This window comes from Amblyomma mixtum, chromosome 2, assembly GCF_055824585.1.
Source record: "Amblyomma mixtum isolate Tamu chromosome 2, ASM5582458v1, whole genome shotgun sequence".
Classification (NCBI taxonomy): Eukaryota; Metazoa; Arthropoda; class Arachnida; order Ixodida; family Ixodidae; genus Amblyomma; species Amblyomma mixtum.
This window is the reverse complement of record NC_143013.1, coordinates 24,665,277-24,690,731: the sequence shown is the minus strand read 5'-3', so window position 1 is coordinate 24,690,731 and position 25,455 is coordinate 24,665,277. Positions and strand designations below refer to the sequence as shown.

The following is a 25,455-nucleotide window of genomic DNA, read 5'->3' as shown; positions in this document are numbered from 1 at the left end:
AAAAACACTAATAAAACACTTCACACAATGCGTCTGCATATCACAGAAAAATACACATCACCCTGACTATACTTAACTACACACTTTTTGTGACTTTATTGAGAAACTTAGTAGCCACTACTCTTGGTGTGCTTAGTGTGAGGCCAAGAAAAAGGCGCTCTAACACTACAAGCGTGTTGCATAGCTTGCGTTCGTACTGGACACTGAAGAGCCAGTTGGCCGATAAAACAGCCGCCAGCCCCTCCTCTGCGCTTTTGACCATGAAGTTTCTCCCGATCCACCTTAATATGAAGAATGTCTGCTTCTTCAATCTGCTGTCCAGTGAAAATTATACATGGCGTTGCCGGAACGCTCAAGTCCTGTTGTGGCAAGAAAATATTTCATTATTAGAAACAGCCCATGAGGGATTAATTCAATCCCATCTCTCCATGCTTAAGTCACCCCCTTCATAAAGTTGTCTGTACATTATACATTTTTTCAATACAATACAAAGAATGTTAACAGTACAAAATGGCTTGTCTCATATTTACACATGCAATTTTCGTTTATACGCAATGTTAACTTTTGGACCATAGCCAGCAGCACTCACAATTCTTAGATGACAACTTTATTACCTTTATTTATTTATAACACATTTGCTAACAAAATTTAAACCATTACACTAAAGTAATTACGTTGATATTAGGCTTCTCCTGTTTAATGTATCAGATTAAAGCTCAGCAACGTCTTAGACCAATGTTTTCAGCAAAGCAAATTAGTATAGTACACACGCATTCTAGCAGCACAAAATTAAGAAACTTACCTTCTCTCGCACAAAAAAAGCTGAGAGCCCATTCATCTCTTTAACACTTGCAGACAGTATCCGCACAACTGCGACTGTTAGGATGTCTGCAAAAGCAAAACATTTATAGGGAATGTTTGAATGCACTTTTTTAGTATCTTCTTAAAGTTCCCTAATTATATGACAAAGGCTGTTTAGAAAGTGAGTTGTTTGTAATCTTCTGTGCCCACAAGTAATGAAACATTGCTGCTAGGTTAACATTATCTTATTTAAGTCTGCTCTATCTTGACGGCCATTCCAACGGGTCTTCAAATATTGTCTAGTGCTTGACACAGCTAAAAACATTCCTTATTTACACATATAATTGTGCTATATTACAACAGTTTTCTATTCCGCACACTAAGCAACATGCCATCAAATTCTTTCCATGCAGGACCAGATACGAGTTGCAAACCTCGAAAGAACCAAACCTTTAAACACAGATTAAGTCTAATGCTATGCCTATAAGATGAAACCCTGCAAAAATAATTTGACACAGAGTGTAGGTCTGAAATATAGCAATAAAGCCTTTGTAACACTACTCACATCGCATTCGCAGCCTCTCTGGTGCCATTTCTCCAGCACGTCGGAGAGAATCCATTATGCTTGCTTCGCAAGGAATGAGTTGCATTTGGGCTGATTTTATAATCTTGTCAATCCCCTCTTCTACGCAAGCTGAAGGGCTGACCTTCGTCAATCTCTGAAAGTCACTGCAAAACTGAAAAAAAAGTATGTAAAAGTGCTTTACAACAAAACAGCAACGCATACAAAGCAGTGATTTTACTTTATCATGGCATCTACTGAATATAAGGCAAGGAACTGACGAATGCACAGTTCAAATGAGCACTCTGACCTCACAAAATACTAACACCACCTTATTTCTGAAGGTGTACTTGAGCCTGAAAATTTCGAGTCACACACGAAAGAAAACCAAAAGTTATGGTGCTGACAGTTTAACCTTGGCACAAGCACAGCCTTCGTGGCACAACTAATGGGTCTTCTGCCCAAATGCATTTGAGCACTAACTTTTTCACCACATCAATTTTTTGGAAGCAGTAGCTGAGTTTTCTTGTAGTACAACAGAACATGAGTGCACAGAAGAGATGTGAAATCTCAAGAAATTTTGGAAGTTAGAAAACAGCTATTTTTTGTTTTCTTCCCCAGAAGAATGCAACATTGGGGGAAAAAAACGATAAAGCACATTTTCATTCAACAAACTTATCTTGAAAATCAGAAATAAGTAAAGAATTTTGTTGACATCAGAGCAAAAGTGCTGCAAATCGTTTTCAGGAAAAGTTAGTAACAATGCATAGAATGCAGTTGACGCAAAGCATGGCATCAATCTACCAGGTATGACGGTTCAGTGACTAACGTTCGGCCGCAGATTCCAAGGTCGGCAGTTCGACCTTGGCCACTGTGATTGTATTTCAATAGAAGCGAAATGAAGAAACGTCCGTCTGCTATGGGATGTGAATTATGTTAAAGAATCCCAGATGACCTAAATTAATTCGGAGCCCTCCACTACCTTGTACTTCAAAGACTTGACTTGCTTAAGAAGGTTCAATCTCATAATCAAAAGAGTATACCGGGGGCACTGAAGTCTGCTTTAGTGGAGAAATGCGAAAGCAATGTGCACTACTGCTGTTTCTGTTGGTGCGTTTGTGCAATTTAGTTCACAGTGGCCACCAAACCGCACACCATTCAGAGCTCCTCCATGGGCCAATCCCCATACTAAATGCAGAATTAGTCATTCTCTGCTGAACGTTCACAGACGCCGGTGAGTGCTCATGCCACTTCCAGCACAGTGGGGCAGCGTTTACGCGAAGCGCCAATGCATTGGCAAGTGGCTCTTCTTGCCACAAGCACCCATAGGGTGTGACCCATGTTGCTCTCCAACTAGGAGTGCACACTTTCTGTTCACACACTCGATGCACAGAACACCGAGTCATGATCCAAGAAATAAATGCTTTCACATTAAAAAATAGCAATCATTTCTTCGGCTAGGCAAAGTCAAAACAGCGTGGTAGTTCGAGCTGCTTTCATTGATATGCTTCGTTTTGTTTCACTTGGTTTTGCATCTTAAAACGTTGCCACGCTAAGGTGTGTAGGGTGTGTCTTCCTTCATGGGCTAACCCCCTCCCCCCCCCCCCTGTTACTGTCCAAGCTTACAACCTGATTACCACCTGCATGGTTCTTGCTTTATATGTTGTTAGTCCCTGCCCAGTGATTACTACTTAGTCGCCTGAATGTGCGACATCAGCATAAATTACCCATAGTGCATCCCCCGCTGGAGGTAAGCAGTGAGCCCTGGCTTAAGAAACACACAACAGCTAAATGCACGAACTGCTAGTATAAGTGTAGTCACTAGAGTCTAACTACAGCAGTAACAAAATTGTTGCATCACTATGACATCATCGCTGGGTAAAAAAAATGTATGCTCATGCACCTTTTCTTGCATTAAGGCTCGAGAGCATACAGGTACACAACGCTTTGTATGCATTCCCCCCGTAGAGCAGCTCAGTGTGCACATTACCAAACTGCGACCAGTTTTTTTTCACAACACAGATAACGTTGGAATCAGGAGTAGCCGACACATGACTGATGTCAGCAGTTGCTTGCTACAAAGACATTGCCACGATGTGGATGGTTGATTCCCAAACAGCTCATTTAGACAAAATTTTATAGTGCGTACAGTGAGGTGCTACTGTGCAGAAAATTCAGCTTCGAAAATTGGCATTTTTTCTTCCATTTTTTCAAGTTTTACTCAATCACTCGCATTTAGTGTGCATTAAAAATTTGTTTTTCGACCAGTCACAGAACCTATAGTACTTTTTCAACAAATGCTGCCTCACCTAAGAAGTAGCCTAAAATAATGTAAATGCTGTCTCTCAAATATAGTAGGAAGAGTTGACTTAGCTTTTCAAAGTTCCTTAAGTAAGGGTATTTCTCCTTTGCCTCTTGAACAGTACTTGTTGAAAGCTCGGTAATCCTATGGCGGGAAGTCAGCGACATCCTTTCCTGCATTTGCAGTTCATCTGGGGAGGCTTTTTGCCTGGGGAGGAGCAATCTTTCTATACACTGCAAATGCTATAAAAACTGCAGACTGACGCTTCATCAGACATGTATCTTAAGAAGATATCAAGAGAAAACAACCAGAACATCTATAGAGCTTTCATCATTAACACAAGAGGAGAGACCTCCGTCAGCATGCCTTCGATCACTCTTGAAGAAGGAACTGCTTTATCTGAACTCTTAAGCTCCTCCGTCTCAGAAATTGTCTCCCGCTGTACTACTGCACCCTAATTGTACGCCTTCTGTGTAAGATTGAGTGGCATGTCTCTGCCAGCCAATTCCAGCACTAAATTCACTGTCAAGGTTCCAGAACTAGTCTAGTATATAAATTAGGAGGAACTGAAATGCATAAGATCAGTAATGAACATTCTCATGGATTTGTTGGATAGTATTCTGAAGTTAGCCTCTATTCTAAATGCAACAAAAGGCCATAGTGGATGCCTATGTGAAGCGTGTTGTGCTTCAGAATATTTATGACGCTTGGACTTTAAGAATCTTAATGTTCAAAGCCAGTGTTATGATGAGGAAAGCAGAATTACATCCAAGCAGAATCTCGGTGATACAATCACGTCTGTAACAAATTTCGATATGATTCGAATTCATAAAATTTCGTACCACAAGTGTACTGTGTATGAATTTTAAAATCTGATGTGTAGAGAAGTTTTATTTGAAACGGCGGCAATATAAGCATGGAAGCAGCGAACACACCAGTGAGCAATAAGCATTATCCTGACATCAGCACCGCCATGACTGCTAGTTGAAAAGTGCACACTGCAAGCACCGATAAAGTGAGCAGCAGGCAAATGTCGTTAGCCATAACGGATAGGTGTGGTTTCAGTTTCCATGCTACAGTGTATTGTTCATTTGTTTCTGAACCCTCTTTTCCTCTTCCACGCTCCAGCACAGAGTAGCAGGTTGATATATAGATATGCACCATCAGGCCGACTTCTCTGTTTTTACACTAAATAAATTTTTCTTTACTACATGGTTAACAGGCAAAACAAATATTAATTTGCGATCCTGTGAGGCTCATTATTGAGATCATACTGTACCGCTCTATGCACTTACAGATTGAAGGACACATCAAGGCCATTTTCGTGGTCATCTCTGCCACTGGCCACAGTCCTGTTTTCGTGGTCATCTCCGCCACTGGCCAGAGTCCTGTCAGACACAGTGTGCTGCAAGAAAAAGCCAACAGCTCATTCATGAATTCGAAACTGAGTTGTGATTTCACTGACTGCACGACTACTGAATCCAAATACCTCTGAAGATGTCGATGCACACTGCTGCTCACTACCATGTGCACGTAGCTGAATTTTGGACAAATCTGGGATACTGTCCTCAGCAGAAAGGTTGACGTATTCATCAAACGTCTTGTCCAAAATCTGGAAACGGCAAATAACAATTGGTTTTTATACTGTGCACGAGTCTCAAGAAACTCCATGCAAGACAAGTTGGTGCGGCAAGGACCGCCGTCACTGCCTCCGTTGCCTAGTACAGCAAAACAAAGTAAATGTGCAACAGCAGAGCTATGCACACGGATTAGAAAACAGACCAGTAATGTACACTAAATTTATTCTGATATGAGCAAAATCACTAATATGCATTTGCATGGTGAGCGATCCTCCACCGACCACTACAAAAATCAGCAAAGTGGATGAAGTGCTTGTACTGGGCATGAAATGCCTTTCGCTCTTGTGTGTGCTAGCACGTAGCCCCACAAGAAGTGTTTCAGACTGAAGACACAAAACTACGCAGGAAACAGGACACAGAAAAGAAGCAGACAGGACGAGCGTAGACTAACAACTGATTTATTGGTCGAAAACAACCTTCCTTCAAGAGCAACGCATGCGCAACCAAACTTAACGCCCAAAGCAAAAGTACACAATCTTATCAACCTAAAAAGTCAAGTTCCTTCTTATACAAGTGAATTGATGCCTCGCTAACACATTTTTCCGCACCGTATCTAGCAATTTGCCAGGCTTCAAAGATCTCGCGTGCCTTCTTGTCCTTCGCGCAGCCTATAATCTTCGTTTGCTTGAAAAGCGGCGTACAAAATACTTGTTTCTTCTTGTCATTGATCTTACAAGACTGGCAGAGCCTTGCTAAATGCTGCCCACCGTGCTGGCTCAAAGAGTTATTATGCTCCTGAAGGCGTTTATTAATGCAGCGCCCCGTCTGCCCTACATATACGGAACCACAGCTGAATGGGATCTCGTAGATAACTCCCATCTTACAGGCTACAAACTTAGGTCTGTGGTTGACTCCGCACCCTACTTTCTTTTGCAGGTTATTGTTAGTTAATCGGCATAAACGAGACAGTTTACATGGGGCGGAAAAGAACACGTTAACACCAAATTTCCCTCCCACCTTCTTCAAACCGTGCGAAGTCTTGTGCACATAAGGAAGGACTTCAAACTTCTTCCTCTCACTTTCAGTGAGTTCTTGTTGGTTTTGCTTCAACCGTAGGGTTTTCAGCAAAGATTCTGCAACAGCTTTCAGAAGAGAAGGAGGAAAACCCGCAGAGTAAAACCCTACGGTTGAAGCAAAACCAACAAGAACTCACTGAAAGTGAGAGGAAGAAGTTTGAAGTCCTTCCTTATGTGCACAAGACTTCGCACGGTTTGAAGAAGGTGGGAGGGAAATTTGGTGTCAACGTGTTCTTTTCCGCCCCATGTAAACTGTCTCGTTTATGCCGATTAACTAACAATAACCTGCAAAAGAAAGTAGGGTGCGGAGTCAACCACAGACCTAAGTTTGTAGCCTGTAAGATGGGAGTTATCTACGAGATCCCATTCAGCTGTGGTTCCGTATATGTAGGGCAGACGGGGCGCTGCATTAATAAACGCCTTCAGGAGCATAATAACTCTTTGAGCCAGCACGGTGGGCAGCATTTAGCAAGGCACTGCCAGTCTTGTAAGATCAATGACAAGAAGAAACAAGTATTTTGTACGCCGCTTTTCAAGCAAACGAAGATTATAGGCTGCGCGAAGGACAAGAAGGCACGCGAGATCTTTGAAGCCTGGCAAATTGCTAGATACGGTGCGGAAAAATGTGTTAGCGAGGCATCAATTCACTTGTATAAGAAGGAACTTGACTTTTTAGGTTGATAAGATTGTGTACTTTTGCTTTGGGCGTTAAGTTTGGTTGCGCATGCGTTGCTCTTGAAGGAAGGTTGTTTTCGACCAATAAATCAGTTGTTAGTCTACGCTCGTCCTGTCTGCTTCTTTTCTGTGTCCTGTTTCCTGCGTAGTTTTGTATCTTCAGTATGTCTTACCAACTAGCCTCTCATCACACACTTCTAGAAGTGTTTCAGCCTTTTGTTACTGACAAACATAGTTATATTTTCTTTTTTTTCCTCGGTTATACTTCAAAGCCGCGGCAAATCGAATATTATGTCCATTGAGGACTGTGCAAGGCAGCGGCGATGACAGCTAGGTTGCACGGCGCGACTGCTAAGGCAAAGCCAGACAAAGGGGAGCAGCAGTATGGCAAATGGTTAACGTGTACAGTCAGAGGGTGACTGCCTGGCTAGTCAAACTGCGTATGGGTACTATCTCCAGGCGAATAGGGAAATTTTGGAAGACTCAGAAAATAAGCTACAAGACAAGAGACATGAACAAAACGCTTCGACAGCAACGCATCGTATCGTAGCTGGCCGCCGTCGCCCTGAGGTTCATGCACATAGGTTTCGGCCGCGAAGCCCGAAACGCGACTGTGAAAAACGAGACGTTTAGCGCCCCTCCAGTTACTGTTTATTTCAACCATCGCCAGAAATAATAGCACAGTTCAGCAGTGCCTGTTCTCGTAAGGCCATAGTAAAAATAAAAACTGCTGCATGTAATCCTTACACATGAATAGCGCAAAAGAACACAAAGGAAGAGAACAAAATGTGCCATGTGCTCTTACACAAACAAATGTAAAAGCTACAGCTCGGCCCGCACGGTTACCAAGCGGAACACGACGCGAACCAGGCGCGAACCATATATTCCACTGCAAATTGTATAGCTCTGGTCCTCACGTGCATGAATATGCCATGCCTCTCTTAGCGATGTGAACACCATCCGGATTCGAACATTTGCCGAAAAGCCTCAGTTGGCAGTATTTCCGCGTAACGCTACCTTATCGGCTGCCACCGCGATGGCTCAGTGTTGCACTCGGCTGTTGACCCACAAGACGCGAGCTCGATCTCTGCCGCGGCGGTCGCATTTCGATGGAGGCGAAATGCTAGAGGCTCGTGTATTGTGCGATGTCAGTGCGCGTTAAATGAACCACAGGTGGTCGAAATTGTCCGCGGCCCTTCACTATGGAGTCTCACAAAAACTCGGTCGCTTTGGGACGTTAAACTCCATACACCGCCACCTTATCAAACGCAGCTGAAAACAAGCAAAGGAACACACGTGCACTTGCCTGGAACGAGCATGACGCCAGGTCCAATTTGCCGCCAAGAACCGGGCACGCGCGCACTGCGTCTTTGAGAGCGCTGAGGGTGTCGCCCTGAAGAATTCCACCGTGCCCTGAAGCGTATAGGCTCGTAGCGAACGTCGTTCGCGCGCCGACCACACCAAAGTGTGGTACGTTAACTAGGCAACGCGGCATCGCGGGGCAGAAGCGTACACACACGGTCGCACGCAACGTTTCGGTCGCACGCACTTCCAAACAGCAGGCTCTGACAGATGCAGCAATCTGTTGAAGCGGCGACGGCACCAAGAAGAAAACAACATCACGTGACCGTAGCAGAACAAGAGGCAGTCGCGAAACTTCTCACACACAGCATGCAAAGAATATTAGCAGTTTAAAAAAACTTCAAACTATTAGGCCTAAGCCGATGTTTCTGCCATCTATAGGGAAGAAAACAAAACACAACTGCGCAGTTTAATACACTAAAACTGCACAAACATTTTACAAATTTCTTCATAGGTGTCAGAACAACTTAAAAGTTCTAAAATTGATAGACAATTATGGGATTTGTTTGAGTCTTTACTGAGAGGACTAGGACTCCCAGCGAGGGTGGCCAGGCGAGGGCCTCTCACGAGTTTTCTTTCCTGCTTGCGTTGCTTGCGTTCTTCTTGATCTCGAAAGGCCAATCATGGGTTGGTGCGTTGCGCTTGGTGAGTGTTATCGGTGTATTAAGGCTCTAACTGCGCAGGCACACTTGCAAAGCTAAGACGATTCGAGCAGTACCAAATTTAATGTCATTAATTTTAATTCTCATTAATGAATTGATTGATTGATTAATTGTCATGAATTAATTCTCGTCGCATGACACTAGCACCTAATGTCATTAATCGACTGCTACACGGGAACATGTAATGTCATTAGGTTCGATTGACATTCACCATCGAATGAGTTAGGGGTACTTTCGCCTTCGATCTCGAACCGAATGCGTACTCTGGACACCAGATACGCACCACAAACAAGCGACGCGAAAAAATAATGTGCACAATGCCAAACCTAGAAAGTATATTTAATTAGTTCTGCTAACAAAAGTTACTGTTGGTGTGAATCTGTTCACACTAGAGGCTGTCGTGGATAGCTAGTACTCTCGATCTCAAAAGCAGCCAACCGCAGCGGCCGAGCGTGAAGGAGGGTCTTCCCCGCGACCGTCGGTAATTTTGGGTTGCGTGTTTCTTGCTGGTTGGCGTTGCATGTTCGCTAAGCTCGAAAGTACTTAAAGACGTAACTGAGCAGTTCACCTTTTGGAAGTCATTTCCATGCTCCGCGCGTGTCCGCGCGCCGCCATGTCAGCCATTTGGTTTGTTTACATTTATAGGATTTGTGGTTCACTGTGTAAACATTTATCGCTTGTATTTGCTGCTGCTATAAATTACATGAGTAATATGCACACATAATCGCTATGCATTTTCGACAATAAGGAATGACAAAGCAAACTGTAGTATTCTGCAAGGCAAATAAATACGTATTCTGTACAAAGGATATCAGCTGTAGTTCTCGCCGTGTTTTTGGTTTAGATATTTGCTTATATCTTGGTTATATCTATCCGTACATTAATAAATATACTCAGTTCCATGTACACCCTTGTGAGTACTTCAGCACCCATTAGTTGTAGCACCCTTCTTGCTCCCTCGTTTACACTCTTCTGGTAAATGCACCCTTTGCTTCCTGCGTGTAGGGTGCTGCGGCTCAATAGGGTGCTCAAAGGGTGTGAAATAGGGTGTAAATTTATGGCACACCCTTTTTTGCACCCTTAAGGGTGAGAAATTGTTTAGTGTGTAGACAATGAATGACTAGCCGCTGCTTCTGCACATATTGCTGGCTTGAGTGAGACGTTCATTCCAGCACGTTGCTGCTAAGGTCGATGATGTCCAGTCTTACGTCACGACAAGAGCGCGCAAAGGAGCGGGTGGCAAACTGGCGGCTTCGGGGAGGTCGACGCGTCACACACCGCCATGTTGGCTCGGCTGAGCTCGGCTGGCTAAGCCTCTCGCAGACTGCCGTCGCAGGCGATGCAACACCAAGCGTTCTCCGAATACACTGGGGGCTTCACAGGCACTGTCTGTGGCGCACCTTGGTGCGCGAGGTTGCGGCGATCCGGTGTCTTGTAACATGACAAACGTGCGTGAAGCAGCAAAAGCACAGGCGAGCAGGCAGCGACGACAGAGCCGGCGTCGTCACCTGCAAGTGCAGCGAACCGGCAGCTGCCACTAGGCGGCGGGCAGACACTAAGGAGTGCATAAAGGGCCTGAAGGAGTATTGAAGCCGACATACTCCTTCTTGGAAAAGTAGTAAAATCATGTAAATGCTTTATTTTACTCCTCGATTTCGCGACGGCAGTAAAAAAGGAGGATTTCCTCTTTTTTACTACTTAAAGTCGATTGCGCAATTTTCAATAAGGAGTTTAAAAGCGGACACTAGCCATTTATATTCCTATTTGGGCTTATTTGTGTTTACAGTGTATGCCGCGATAGCGTAATCAGTTAATGCCCATGCATGCGGAACTGTTCATTCTACACCTAACGTTCAAAGATCCCTGAACGTTTGAACGTATGAACGTTTGAACGTATGAACGTTCAAAGAACGTTCATACCCCTCTCTGGCGCAGTGTTGCAGCGGTTATGCGATGCTCCGCTGCCCTGCGGTGGCAGGTGCTGCTACCTGTGTGGCTTGTGCGACTCAGGTTGCTCTTCCTGAGTGATCAGTCATTAAATTAACTGCCACCTGCCACAGCGGTGAGTTTGCCCATAATCCGGTGGGCAGGTTGTGCTTAAGCCGCAAGGTCACGTGACCTCTATAGGTGGCCCACCTGGTTGCTTCCCCGGTGATTTTTCGCTCACAATGCCGACGACGCCGGATTTTCTGCAGAACGGGAACTTTAACTCTATCATGTTCAAATGATAGTGAATGAAGACAGGAATCAAAAGCAGCAAAGTAGGGAAGGAAAGTAATTGGACGCTAATTGGAAAGTAATTGGTTCACAGCCGCAGTGGCGGCTTACAGCAGCAGCGCCTTTCCTTGTAAAAAGCGCGTGGTCGCTGGTTTTACTGGCGCCAGCATGGTCGCATTTCTTAGGAGAGTTAGATGGGTAATGTCGTTCGTCCGTGTATCGGGAAGGGAGGTCTTGGTGCTGGAAATTGGCCCTCCGCTGCGGCTTTCGTCAAACACCGGCGAGTATATAGCCTCGGGATCTTTTCAGTGGATGAATGCGTTGTACAGGACTTGGTTATATTGTATTTTCACGGATGCGCTGTTCCGTCCGCCCGTCCCTTCGCGGCAGCACTTGTTCGTTCCCTCTGCGGATCTCCCCTGAATAACGCCGGACAATGTCCGTGTCTTTCTAACTGTGTGCTGCACATGCACGGTCGTGTATAGGTCTGAGAATGGGTTATCAGTGTTATGCAACTGAACTCCGAAGATAAAGAAGAGGAAGTAGTGGAGGACCAAGAAAGCCTCTATACATTACAGGGTCTTGCGCGGAGAATCGGTGAGAAGTCATTTCTGCAGATTTGCGCGAGCTTCGCGTGTGTATCCGCAAAAAAAAAAATAAATAAAAGTCACCGTCGGGGTTGTTAAAGATGGACGACCGAGAAACGCAAATTCCGTTCTTGCGGAGTTCCTGCGTGGCTGGCGGACCGACTGCGTCTGTGAATGAGTCGCCTCTCGCGAGCGGAGATCTCATGTGCTGTCAGCTGCCATCCAACTCGCGATAGCCTCGGTGGCTGCTGTGTACCCTTTCGTGCGCTGTCGTTCGCGCTGGCAGCCCACGCCGGCACGCATTACGTGTGTGTGCTGCCCGTCGACATCTGCGTTGCTTTACGGCTCTTCCGCGTCCCGCTGACCTCTGCGGCGGCGTTTCTCCTTGGGTTTTCTGAAGCACGTGGCAGAAACGCCACCGCGCGCCTTTGTTGTCCGGTTCCGTGCCTTTATTTGCGGTCGTGCTTTGGCATCGCCCCGCGAAATACGATGTGTGCGCAGCGCCTGTTGCCGTATATAGTCTTCCGCGTTGTATCGTAACGACTTTTGTTTTGTTTCTGTTTTCTTTTTGTTCTCGTCGAAGATTCGAGCGGCCGCGGCGTACACGCGCCTATAAGGTCCGGTGCGTGGTGATCGTGCGGTGCATAAGGGCGTCCCCTGTCTTTTTCGGCCCCTCCACCCGACAATGGGCCGCGCTCTGATGCGCGTTCGCGTCGCCTTTCGACGCCGCTCACTGCTCATATACACAGCGTCGGCGGAGACTGCGGTGATGAACGGCTCACCCTGCCCCAGTGGGTCGCGCCTCTCGCCGAGCCGTGCGAGATGTGGTACGTCGAAAGGGGCGCGCGCGCTCGCGGCGAATGGGGGATCACCCCGGCGATAACCCGCCACGCCGGGCCGTTTTGGTGCCCCGATCGGCCGCGTCATGAGCGGTTTCGGCCTTTCTGGCGCCTCGTCGGAGGAAGCGCTCCGAGCGCCGTGGAAGCATTTGAACGGACCCCAGTGTGTGTGTGTTTGCTTTGGCCGCTGCTTGTGGGCTGGGCTAAAAGCCGATTCGACCGACAGAACGCAGAACAAAGGTCATGAGTGGCGAGACGAATAAAGCTTTCGTGCCGCCTTTCGTGCCTGTGGCGAGCGTGAGGGTCTCGCTGTAAGGCAACCTTAGTATAGCTGTTAGACGCTCTATGCGGTAGTGTTCCTAATGTGCCGGTAACTGCAGTATCAACGGCAACAGCTAGTTTGCTTGCAGGAACGATCTTCGTTATTTTTGCATTGAACTTGAAAATGTCGTTTGGTAGCATATCCCATGTCTCTGCGATTCTTTGTTCGGTTGATTGCGTATCAACACACACTGGCCGTTACTAACATCGCGTGCGTATTTGGTGCCTCCATTTTCTGTCTTGATGTTTTTTTTTTTTTTTATGACCGTACCGAGACTTGCCTGTTTTCACAAGGCTTATGGGTCGGAGCGCTTTTGATTGAAACGTGCGCCCTGACCGAACTAGGTACTGCGAGCGCTCTTTCGCGCGCATAAGGCACTCTACTCTCCATGGCTGTAAGTGCGCTACAAAAAATGGTCTATTTGAGTAGTTAGGTCAAGCGCGAATTAGGTGCGCTAGCAGTTCACTTTTCCCTTCGGTTCCTGTGTTCAGATCCAGTGTTCACGGATATAAGTTCTTTGGATAGCGATAATGGGTTAATGTCCATATGGGAGGAATTGGTTATTCCCCCCATTCATAGGTCCCTGGGAGTCTTCCCTATCACTCCTGGCGCAGTTAGGCAGCGGTCAAGCGATGCGTCACTGCTCTTCTGTGGCAGGTGTGCTGCCATCGGTGGGACTTGGGTTGCTTGCTGATACGTTGTTGTTTGCTACGTTGTTTCTGTTTTTCTTTCACGCGTTCTTTGCTTCCCACAACGCTCATTGTAATGTCCCCTCCCCTGCCTTTCTTTTTTGACAGAGAGGAGAGGAGCTTCTTCGGTGAAAGCTGCTGCGCAACACTCGCCGCGGCAGGGGCGAGAGACCGGCGCGCACATCCACGCACACAGGTAAGCCGAGAATGCACTTGCGTCCTCGTCTCCACCGTTTCCTGTCTCCGCGGCGGTTGTCTCTCCCCGCGTCATCCTCGCCACCCGACGACCACTCGCCGCGCGCGCAGATTGGCGAGCGCTGTCGTAACAGCGTCACAAGAGTTTCGCGGTGCTGATATCGCAGCCGTCTTGCTCACCGTTCGGCAGAGCCCACAAAGCGTGTCGACGAAACGGAGCCGAGAAGCGGTGAAAGGAAGACGCGCCGGCATTGTTTTGGAGAACGGGGGGAGGGAGGGAGCCTGGAGCGCTGTTCGCGCGACGTCAGGCGTTTTGTCTTCGGCGCAAGAGCTCGCGTTTTCTGGGTCGTCTGTGGGCTTGTCTGCGTTTGGCGGCTGTACTGGCTGTTTGGTCTCCTGGAAGTCTCTCAGAATACTGTAAGGAGTAGCGGCTGCTTCGCTTTGGCGCTGCCTCGCCTTAAAGGGACCATGAAAAGAATTAAAAGCCGCTTGCAAATGTTAGAAGTTATGCTCAGAAGTACTGACACCAAGTATGAGTCTTCGGAACTGAGCCGGCAATTTATTATGGCTTTTTAAAAATCGCGTCTTTTAAAATTCGCGGGCCGTTTGGTGTCTTCGTAGGGAGCGATTTTGAAACCAAAACCGGGAAAACAGACGTCACTAGTCCCATGACGTCGGTAGGCCACCACACGCTGTCATTCGCTCGAGCCGCGGCAGCTACGACGTCACGGGCACACTTCCGGTAGCGGTGAAAATCGTCTGCTCGAGGCGCCGCGCGACCCCCTCGGGCAAGCGCGGGCCAGGGCATTGCCTTCAAGCATATGTTTTCAATTTACCTCTGCCGCCTCTTTCTGCCGGGAGTTCGGGAGCAAAGAAAGCGCCGAGACCGGAGAGAAGCTGCCGACGCACGCTGCTCCTCGGGAGTGGGACAACCGGAAGTCGTAAACCGATCGTGAGCGAATGACGTATTCATGGGCGGAGCCCAGTCCCGGCGCTGTTTTCTTTATTTTTTCTTGTTGCTCCGCGTGTATGAGTTGAGGGGGGAGAGGAGGAGCGTGATTTTTAATCGTCTATAACGTCGTTGTTATTCATGCTAGCTCGAAAATTCTTTCGCTGGGGCGACGAGTGATGGATTGCCTATCTTTACGTAATCTCAATTAATTTGTTTCATAGTCCCTTTAATTTCGCCCGTACCATGCGTAGATAGATTTCGTGTTACGTTTCACGGCGGATACACGATAGGCCCGACTCCACTGATCATAATGACAGATAGGAAAGAAAAACGTGTTAGCCACGCACTGCACTGATCGTTTGTGACGTGACAATCGAAAGGCTTTCAAAGGGAAGGACTCTCCGACACGGCTGTGCAAAATGTGACGCGAAAAGAGAAAGTAGCGCGTGTTCTATCTCGCCGACGATCCCCCCTCCCGCATTGGTTCAACTGTAGAGAATAAATGATGCCACACTGAAAGGCGCTAAAATATACGCGGAACGCTGTTTCTGGTATTCATCCAGTTTACAGACTGCCCTTATAAAAATGGTCTATATACAATCTATAGATTTCTTATAGACTGTATTGCCTTCCTATAGATATTTTTTTTTGTCTATTCATAGTCTATAGACTGTCATGACAAAAGTTTACTAAAAGTGCATGGCCATAGATCTATATATTGTCTATAGACTGTCTATAGCATTTGTATTGCCTATAGGCTGTTCTATGGGATTGGTCCATAGAGAGTTTATAGACTTTGTAGACAGAAACATACAGACAGTCTATAGACAGTTTATAGACTGCCTAAAAAAATTTGGTTTGGGTGGCGCGAACAGCGCGCGCATGTTTTCATCTATACCTGCAGTGCACTTCATAACGCGCGTCAGCGCTCGACTGGCATTGCAGACACCGGCCTGTTACGATGGCAGGCTCGACCTCCTTCTCTTAGTGCGTTCCCCTTTGCAACAGAACGCGAAGTGGTGAAAGTAAGTAGAACAACAACGAAGGCGACGGGCCTTTGTCGTCACCCTGACTTGTCCCTGAGCTCGGTTTGCATCCAGGCTCCTTCCTACTTACTGCGCGGTTGCATCGTGTAATAGCGCCTGGCATCGCTCTGTTGTTGGAGACAGGGGGCGCAATTTGCATGCGCGAGGCCCCAAAGCAGCGTGTGTGGCTACCAGTTTGTTCCGTGCATTGCTAGTCCGTTCCTGCACTGCGTTGAATTGTGTCTCCAACTCGGATATGGGCTGATCGAAATCACCGGGCCCTCGCCTATTTCTCCGCGCAGTGCCAGCTCATGTCCCGCACTGCGCGGAATTGTCGCAGTGATTGTGCGCTGGCGACGTGTCGCGGTGCGTTGTATCTCGCGATCCTTGTGCGGCGCCTTAATTGAGCAGCGAATACGCATTTCCTAGGCAGTTTCTCTCTGTCTCGCCTTTCTGGTGCGCGGATTCTTGGACGAAAAAGAAATAGAGGTAACAAATACTGCGTCAGGCTTCTTGTTGCGCGGCTTCTCTGTCTGCGAAAGAGAGAACGCTTGCATAACTGATCGGGAACTTTTCCTTCTTTAGCTTTCTATTTTCCCCTGCCTATTCTTCTCGTGCCTAATAGCTCGCGTGGCGAGGCAGGGCTGTTCCCCCCGGTTCTGAGGGCGCCGACACAAAGCTTTTTCTCGACCCGCCTGTTTCCCCCTCACGCTTCGGAGGACATCTCGACGTCAAAGCGTCCGCTGGATTTTTATTTCTGTTTTCGTTCTTACTATTTTTTTTCTGCGTAGCATGCCGCGCTGGTCTCCTGAACCGTAGCCTTTATAATGAAGCTCTCCACGTCTGCCGAACGGTGCGCGGTCTTATTGCTCCGTTACGTTTCTTGTTGTTGTTTTTTCAAACCCCTTTTTAAGGTGGAATAGTTTATTTCGGCGGCGAGCAACGAAGCTCGACACGCTGGGTGCCTGAGCAACATATCGCGCGACAAGTTGCGCGTTGTCGAACTATCGAGAGATGAAAATATTTAAGGGTGCTGTACTCGGATTGAAGCCTGCATTGGTTACCAAAAGAACATACTATACTCCGTCTCTTGGAACGTGTAGTCGATGGAAATCACGGCCCGGTGGCTCCTGGTTTCTACTGATTTTGTCGAGCTAATATTGGACCCCGCGTCTCTCATAGACTGAGTCGCTTTGGGACGTTAAACCCCAGTAAACCAAATCAATAAGCCAAATATTGGACCCCGATATGTATTTGCCTACTTCGTGCCTCTTGTTTGTTCCAGTGGACGCAGTAGGTGTCCGCGCTAAACCCGTCCGTCCTGCCGTTGTCATTTTTTTTCTTTCGTGTGAGGTCGGTGTCATATGATAGTCGTATAAAGCTGCAGTGTCATGGGGATTGTCAGGAGAAACCTGTCAAGCTTCCGACGGCCTTGTGAATAATAGTTGATGGTTCCGTGACGTCATCCTTGTTTATCGCCTCTTGGACAGTCATAGCTTAAGACACTGCTTGAGATTATGCCAGCCAGAGCGTATCAGCTGCGCCTGTCATTACGCTGTTCGCCCCTGAATTTCGGTCTTTCAGTAGCAGGGCCGCTATTCATATCAAGGCTTTTCTGCATGGAAACGTCAGCGTTCTCTTTACGTATATAGATTCAGCATACCGGAGACGTATGCCGGTTTACCGGACCCCCTTTCGCGCATGCGCAGTGTTAGTGGCGTATCTGACCTTGGGGTTCTCCTCATGATGTTTGCGTTCTTTCTACTTCTTTCGGTTTGGTTTGGTTTATGGGGTTTAACGTCCCAAAGCGACTAGGCTATGAGAGACGCCGTAGTAGAGGGCTCAGGATATTTCTACCACTTGGGGTTCTTTAACGTGCACTGACATCGCACAGTACACGGGCCTCTAGAATTTCTCCTCCAAAGAAATTCCAGCCGCCGTGGCCGGGTTCGAACCCGCGTCTTTCGGGTCAGCAGCCGAGCACCATAACCGCTGAGCCACCGCGGCGGCTCTACTTCTTTCGCACCGCCCTCTGTACTGCATGTCAATCTAGGTGACAGGGTGACAGCGGGTATGACTTACTCCTTTGACGCGTCGATAAGCGCAACCGCGTGATCAGATTGTCTCGTGTAAAAGAAAAAAAAAAAAGACGGAACACGCTACGTCGACACTCCCAGCCATCAACCTTTAACTGATACAGGCTTAGCGTTAGCATTTATTTGTGCACGGGCTTTTTTCTTGGAATATTTCATTTTCTGTTAGGGGTCCTCTCTGAGAGCGACTATCTGTGACGTTTTCTCTTGAGCTTCGATAACGCTCTGTCTGTTTGCCCACTGCGCTCTGGGCTTTTCTCTCGCATTTTTTTTTGCCTATATACTTGCATGTTTATAACTTTACACCCGGACCTCCCCATTCAGCCCGTTTTATCTGCATTCGCTATCAGCCATTGATGTTTCAGTTGGTAACCAAAAGGCCCCATAAAATCCCTAATTTGATTACTTTCTTCCTTGCAGCAGTTAAAAAAAAAACGCTTTATTTTCCCCGGGGTGATTTTGTGGCATTATTTCATTAACTCTTGCTGTTTGTCGGGAATAATGAAAACCAACCTTCAGGAATGTTGCGAGAAAAGTGCACGTAAAAGTTTAGCAAAATTTTTTTTCTAATTCTTAAACTTCCCTGAAAAAAAAAAATAAATAAAGGACGGGGGGGGGGGGGGGGGGGATTATCAGCCCTCAGCCTGGAGGCCACCTCGTCCTTTTTTGTGCACGTTCGTTCACTTCGACGGTCGACGGCACGCAGACATGGCTGCATTGCGTTTCGACTACGGATATTTCGGAATCTAATCACTTGTTTGTTTTTTTTTTTCGTTTTTTTTTTACGTGCCTCCACTATTAGAGAGCATTTTTGAACTCTGTGTTCCAGGCGTAATGTATGCGAGCTGTTGTCTGCACTAATTCGCTTTTTTTTTTCTTTTCTTTCCGCTGTGGGCGCATCACTACTCTCAGGGAGGGAGGTTCGAGCTGAAGTGCGCGCAGCTATAGTATTCCCGTATAACACTACGCGCAGCTTACACGTAGCACGCGCCCTGTCGGCCTGCGTGCACTTCACTGAAAGGCCCCACCCGTCGGCGTGAGCTCCTTTCGAGCTTTTCGGTGAGAGCGAGAGGGACTTCGTTTCATTACCGCACATTTGCGGACGACGTCGTGAGTCGGCTCGGGGAGGGATTCCCCTCAACCTGGGCGAGGCGTTAATGGTCCTCCGAGGGTGTTGCCGCTTCAAGAGGGAGGGGGGTGGTAGTATATATATATATCCACGTGGCCTTCCTTTCTAAACTGCATATGACCATCTCACTCTGCCTTGCTCCGCACCCTTCTTCGAAGTCCCCATCCCCCGCCGCTAAGTTCGTTGCCTTGATATTTTTGTCTTCCTACCTTTCAGTCTTGGCTGTGGCCTATGCCTGCGCGAAGTTGCCTGCCCTCCGCCGGACCATTTTCGTCGATCATTTTCACCGCTCGAGTTTCTCTCTTCCGCGTTTCGCTCACTCGTTTTCTGAGAAGTGTCTCCGGTCTCGACACGGTGGGTCTCGCTGCCGCCGACTCTTGCAAGTTGCGAAGGCGAGGCGTCCGTTTGTGGCGTCTGTTTTGAATCAATCCCCTGCCCGTTCGCTCTCTGCCCGTTCGCAGTAGCGTTTCGGGAAGCCGCGTGAGCGACCGGTGAGGTGAGGAAAACAAAAAAAGAAAGCCAGTGGGCAGTCGAGCTAGCGGCCGTTTGGCGCCCCCGTCATTGTGGCGAGCTTACTTCTTTTTTTGCTTTGTTTCCCTGTTTCTCACCGATGGAGGGAGGGCGTCGGCGCGCGCCCACTTTTCCCATACAGAGCCTCGGCGTTCATCCCAGGCGCCCAACGGCACTTGTGACGTCGCGGGGTCGCGCTGTTCGAACAATTCTTCGGCGCCGCGGCAGTTGCCGCCATCCGCCGGAGGTAATGCGTGTGCGCGGCTCCAACAACGCGCGAAAGATGAAAGGAACTTTTTTTCCTCGGCGCTCGCCGCATTTCTTATCGGCCCGTCCTGGACCCTCCCCCTTCCCTGCCGTAATACGGGCGTCCATCAGTGAGGAAAGGCCTTGCGCCGAAAGGGCTTCGAGACGGCCACACTTGTGTGTGCGTGCGCGTGCGCGTACGCGTGTGGTCCGCGCACTCTTCGTTCGGGGCGACTTCGGCACACTCGGGTCACGCCCACTCGCGCTCCTTCTAGACCGTTTCCGAAGCTCTCCTTTTGAATGGCGCGTCGCCGGCCGCGTTTCCTGGTTTCTTTATTTTTTTTTCCTCCTCCATTTTAGACTGACGGTTGGAAGCTATCCCCGTCTTCTCCCTCTTTCGATTTTTTTTTGTAGTTGTGTTTTCTTGCGTATGCGTGCAGGAAGTGCTCATACCGTGACTGGGAAGATGTCGTTGTCTTAACCCTAAAGCGGATGAAAGGACGACGCCACAGTAACCAGGGGTTCGGTGCGTGGCGCCGGCTAGCAGATCCGTTATACGTGATGGCGGCGCTCACGCAACCGTGGCGGAGGCTGAGACGCGCGACCTCTCGTGCCAGGGCTTAGCGGCGCGTCTGTGAAGCGCACGAGCCGCGGTGCAACTTGCGATATTTGCTGCCCCCATTTATAAGATCATCCCCGTGCACCAAACCTTGTGAGGAACCTCAGGGGTAGACTGTAAGAAACGACGGACGACCAAATTCGGCTCTCACTATTCACGGGAGACAGTGGCAGGGGCTTCGGAACGACTTTCAGTTGGCGTATGTGCTGCCAAGTGCAAGTGTTAATAGTTTCACCAAAGGACATGGCGTCACTTCGGCTCTAAACTAGTCGCTGCACGTAGTGGAATCCGCTACGTTCAGCTTTGGTGGCCGGTCGCACTGGTTTCTTTCGCCATGTCAGAACACACTGCCTCTGAATTACGTCCCGCAACACCTTCAAGCCTGCCGTATATGGTGACAATCGATGGTAATTTGCCGCCATTGTGAAAGGGAGCACAGGACCCTGCATGGAAAAGTGACGCTGTTCGTTGAGGTTGGAGGGCCTCCCCAGAGGTGCATTTGTAGCTTCGTTCTTGGCTCCGCGAACAGACCACCGGCTTGTGTGACATGCATCGTTCGTGTTGTTCTGTGATGTTCAGGGCGACAGCTCTTATTCAGCTCTCCCCGAAGAAAACAAGCAACCAAGCAAGCAAGCAAACAAAGAAAACGCTTTTTGGCGTGCGACCGTTTCCTGCCGCACTCGGTTTTCACGGCGGCCATATTGTTCCTCCTTTAGTTTCCGCTCTCCGCGGGCGTCTTCCGTTACTCCCCTACCGCGCTTGTTGCTGCCCCCCCCCCCCCCCCCCCCGTCCCCGTTCTTTGTATTTTCGTTATCTCCGAGTAAGCGAACAGATGTCGCCGCGAACTCTGCCGTCTTGATGCGTGGTCCATTTTATTCACATATATCGGACTTGCGGGACAAAGTACGACTCGCCTTCTTCGCCTCGCCGAGGTCTTAGCTTTGCGCCCGTGCGCCTCGGATTTCTCGTGATGGCTCCTTTCCTCCGTCCGTCCAGCGGCCGGCGGGAAAGCCCGCAGCTGGCGCTCGCGGGCCGAATGGGCCCCGGGGGACCCGTCGTAAACTATGCGGAGGTGTGTAGTCCGCCAATGGGCAGGCGGAAGAAGGTCCGCTCGTTTGCCGATCGAACATCGCGTATGGACCGGTGGGGATTTCACTTCTGGCATGCGCTCGGCTGCCGAACCCTTGCCGAAGCGAAGTACAAATGTACTACTTCTTCGAGCGTCGCTGTGGGTTCATCTGCGCAGCCTGTCCGCGTGTTGCTGCTCTAAAAGTGCAGTTCCGGATTTTGATGGAAATCGAAGGAAAGCGCCAGATGCCGCGCTGCGTCCTCGTTTTCTCACGCATCGCACTGGCTGCGTGAGCTCCGCGGGAGGAGAAAGCGTTCTCTTGGTTTGCGAACTTGGCACTCTCGTGCCGTTGCTATATACTATAGGTTCTTCTTTTAAAACCAAGGTAGCAGTTTATGCCGTATTTGAAACCTGTCCATGCTTCGCCTTTGCCTATTCCGAGCTCGAAGCGGGATCACGCGGCTCTCTCTTGCAGCTTCTGTCAAAAATATAGAGGCCAAAATGGCTTTGCTTCTGAGCCCCGTTGAGGCAATCCACCATTGCTGAAAGTCATGAGCTTTGAAGCAGTGAGGGCAAGGGTTCCCCTCAGAGTGGCGAGATTTGGAATATTGCCGATGCGAAACGGGACAAACGGCCGGGCTCGGTAGCAGACCGTGTGGGCTGTGTATTTTTGACAGTCTGTGTACGTTGCCTACCGCATAATATATCTGCTTTAAACGTCGTCGATAAATCCGCATGGGCTGTGATTGGCAGTGTAGAACTGCGGACCCCCCCTGTACCAGCGCATTCCTCGGTTCCTTGGTGGACGCCGTGGTTTCGCCGGATTCGAGACAAAGGTCGCAAGCACTCGGTCTTTTCTCTAATTGACGCCCGATACGAGATATGAGAGGGGAGTTAGTGCCAGTGGGAAGGGCACTGTGTCTTCTCGTTCGAAGAGGCGGGCGCGTATGTATGTATACGTCGTCCTCGTCGTTTCGCGAGCCGCAACTGTGTTCGCCGACGGAGGGGCTCCTGGCGTCGGGGCGGCGACAGCCATCGATCGCGCCCTGGACCGTGGCGCACAAACGAGGAGGCACAGCGTGCGACCCAATCACGGCCCAGTTAGCCGGACAATCGATTAAAGCTGGCAATTAGTCTCCACGTCTCCTTTTGGAGAAAGACGCGCGCGTGGCCAGCGCCGAGCTTAGACCGAGGACGAGCAGGAGGGGTCACTGGGGGATAAACGAAATTACGTATCTGTTGCCCCCCCTTCTCCGGGTCCCGATCTCCGAGACCGGGCTAATTAGGACCCTCGGGGCACTGAAAGTACGGAAGGAGGGAGGGAGTGGGACGTTGGCGCTGTATGAAGCTTGTTTGCGGGTCTGAGCAGCGTTTTCCAAGCGGGACGTTTGAGCGCGGTGCGGCTTTCCGTGGGGACTTGCACACCCCCCCTTCGCGGGCGGGCTGTACCTCGGGAGCCTAATGCGACCCAAAGTTCCTGTCGAACTTCCCTGTCCCCGTGTGTTTATGTGCGTGTGGAAGCTCCGGCGGGCTCTGGGCTCGGTCTCCACCTCAATACCTGTACGGCTTCCCACGCTATCCCAACCGCTCCCAGCCGCCATCCAATTTCGAAGCCAGAAGCCGCTAAATTTGCTGCAGCGGTTAGACCACACGGGACTTGCCTCGTTGTCGCAACCATCTTTAGCATACCGTGTACCGTGTTAGCGTTACCGGTACCGGAGTGCCGGGAGCCCGCGCGCAGCCAATGCGCATGCGCAAATTGCCTTGACTGCGCTAGATGGCGCCACATGCTCGGCAGCTGTAGAGTTCCTGTATATGCATATACAGGAACTCTAGGCAGCTGTGCTCGCGCCCGCACTTATGCGCGATAGTACACGCCGCAACCCTTGTCTTCGAGGTGTGCGTGGATGGTGGTGAAAAACATTTATAATACAATAAATATTTACAGAGAGGTGATTGGGGTAGGCCCTATTGGCCCTTTCCCCTAACAATACTAGGTGGAGCCCCTATTCCGGGGCCCCATTGGCAAGCAACGCCGCCCGCGTCCGGTGAACCAAGGCCTTTTGGGTCTTTAGGTCCTGACAGCCGAGCAGGGCCGCCTCCCAGTCCTCTCTGGTGGGGTTGGGGTTGGGGGGGATAGATGGGTTTGACTGACACGCCCAAACCATGTGGAAGGTGTCAGCCACCTCCCCACAGAACTGGCACGCGCCATCAAAGGATGTATTGAAATGTTTAAGCACCGCCGGGCACAGTACAGTGTTAGTAAGAATTTTGATGAGGAGGCGCTCGTCAGCGCGATCCAGACCCTTACAAGGGGCCGGGTAGCGCCGGTGCTCCTCCTTGTAGTAATCGGTGATTTGTTTGAATGTAATGGCCAGATTGTCTGATTGGGAGTACCCTTCCAAGGACAGGGAGATAGCCCGGGGAGAGAGTGCGCGGGCGGCCTGATCGGCCTGTTCGTTTCCCTGGAGTCCCTGGTGACCGGGGGCCCAAATCAGGTTGCGTGGAGTTGGATCTTCAGATCGACAGCTATATTCCAGTATGCGCCAGGCAAGCGGGGGAGCCCAGCCCAACTCGTAGTTCCGACAGGCCCCTCGCGAGTCGGTGATGATGTGTTTCGACTTGGGAGTAGTGAGAGCAAGAGCAATGGCAATCTCCTCCGCGTGTGTTGCGCTGTAGGCTTTGAACGTGAGCCCGTTGACTGTGTTTGTGTTGTGTACGACTGCGGCCGTGTACCACACCCCGTGGTGTGGGCCGGCAACGTCCACGTAATACACATGTTGTTGGTTACCATAGTATCGCGCCAACGCTTCCGCGCGCGCCTGGCGACGACCGCTATGGTCTTCTCTGGACATGTTGCGGGGAAGGGGTCGGACCCGGAGGGCGCGTCTCCAGGGTGCTGGCACTCTCTCCCTTTCCTCAATATGGTAGTCATGTTTGATGTGTAGCCGGTCCAAGAGGCGGCGACCGGACGTGGTCTGTGCAAGACGCGTGTATTGGTTGACTAAGTGGGCCTCTCGAAGCTCCCGAAATGTGTTCACCACGCCCAAGGCCAGAAGTCGCTGGTTGGACGTGGTGACCGGGAGGTCGAGAGCCCGCTTGATGACTTTCCGGTGGATGACCTCCAGTTGGTCATCATCATGTTTGCGCAGGTGCAAGTAGGGGGTTGAGTAGAGGATTCTACTCGTTACGAAAGCATGGGCAAGCCGCAGTGCATCCTTGCTTCGTAATCCGCCCCGCTTGTTGGAGACCCGGCGGACCATGCGGCCCACCTGGTCTCCCACCGTGCGAAGTTTGGCTAGGGTGGTGTCGACTCTGCGTTGGTGGTGTATGAAGAGACCAAGGACGCGGATCTCCTTGGACTCCCGGATCGGTCCCGAGGGGAGACTGATGCAAAGCGGGGTTGTGTCCCGAGGGGAGGGACGTATGTGCACAAATTCTGATTTCGACGGGGCGCACTGGAGTCCGCAGTAGGCCGCGTAGTCGTCGACTAGGGTCGCCGCTGCTTGCAGGCAGGATTCCATGTGGCCCAGGTTACCTTGCGTGGCCCAGATTGTAATGTCATCCGCGTAAAGAGCGTGATGTATCCCGGGCAAAGAGGACAATTTGGAGGGAAGATGAAGCATTGCCAAATTGAAGAGGAGGGGAGACAGGACCGCGCCTTGAGGTGTTCCCCTCGAGCCGATGGTGTATGGCCCGTGTTCCGCATCTTGTATGCGTATGTAGGCTTGACGGTCTGTAAGAAATTGTTTTATGTAGTTGAATGTTTTGTGGCCACAGTTGGTGTTACTGAGGTGGTCCAGGATTACTTCGTGTTTGACGTTGTCGAATGCGCCTTTAAGATCCAAGGCCAGGACCACCTTGTCGTTGTGGGGACATTCGACAGGATCTAAGATGTCGTGGTGAAGCTGCAGAAGTATATCCTGTGCAGACTTGTGAGGGC

General features: G+C 49.5%; 2 protein-coding genes and 1 long non-coding RNA gene across 6 annotated transcripts in view; 1 reads left to right on the top strand and 2 right to left on the bottom strand.

The window, feature by feature from the left end:
• PlexA (plexin A) overlaps positions 1–25,455 on the top strand; it is a 329,472-nt gene that overhangs the window by 119,891 nt on the left and 184,126 nt on the right. For all 3 annotated transcript variants that reach the window (XM_089570875.1, XM_089570874.1, XM_089570873.1), the window contains one exon: positions 13,783–13,870. The gene's annotated coding sequence lies outside the window, so the exon portion shown is untranslated. The remainder of the gene's footprint in view (positions 1–13,782; positions 13,871–25,455) is intronic.
• Positions 68–888, bottom strand: LOC149358718 (uncharacterized). The gene is made up of 2 exons (XR_016288725.1): positions 803–888; positions 68–359 (listed from the first exon to the last, which is right to left on the bottom strand). It is a non-coding gene; the product is annotated as an uncharacterized LOC149358718 (long non-coding RNA).
• On the bottom strand, positions 1,380–8,628 carry LOC149358717 (uncharacterized). Of its 2 annotated transcripts, none has more exons than XM_089570872.1 (4): positions 8,303–8,628; positions 5,155–5,277; positions 4,961–5,070; positions 1,380–1,538 (listed from the first exon to the last, which is right to left on the bottom strand). In XM_089570872.1, the coding sequence occupies exons 1-4, from the start codon at positions 8,489–8,491 to the stop codon at positions 1,514–1,516; spliced, it is 447 nt and encodes a 148-aa protein (XP_089426998.1). In that variant the 5' UTR covers positions 8,492–8,628; the 3' UTR covers positions 1,380–1,513. The 2 variants fall into 2 exon arrangements, with proteins under 2 accessions (XP_089426998.1, XP_089426997.1); XM_089570871.1 differs by lacking the exon at positions 1,380–1,538 and adding an exon at positions 1,586–3,872 and having other exon boundaries at positions 8,303–8,626.

Coding starts and splice junctions, on each gene's coding strand:
- LOC149358717 (XM_089570871.1), bottom strand. CDS start 8,491: ATGCCGCGTTGCCTAGTTAACGTACCACACTTTGGTGTGGTCGGCGCG. Junction 5,071..5,154: donor GTGCATCGACATCTTCAGAG/GTATTTGGATTC, acceptor TTTTTCTTGCAG/CACACTGTGTCTGACAGGAC. Junction 3,873..4,960: donor CTTGATGTGTCCTTCAATCT/GTAAGTGCATAG, acceptor GCTCCTCCCCAG/GCAAAAAGCCTCCCCAGATG.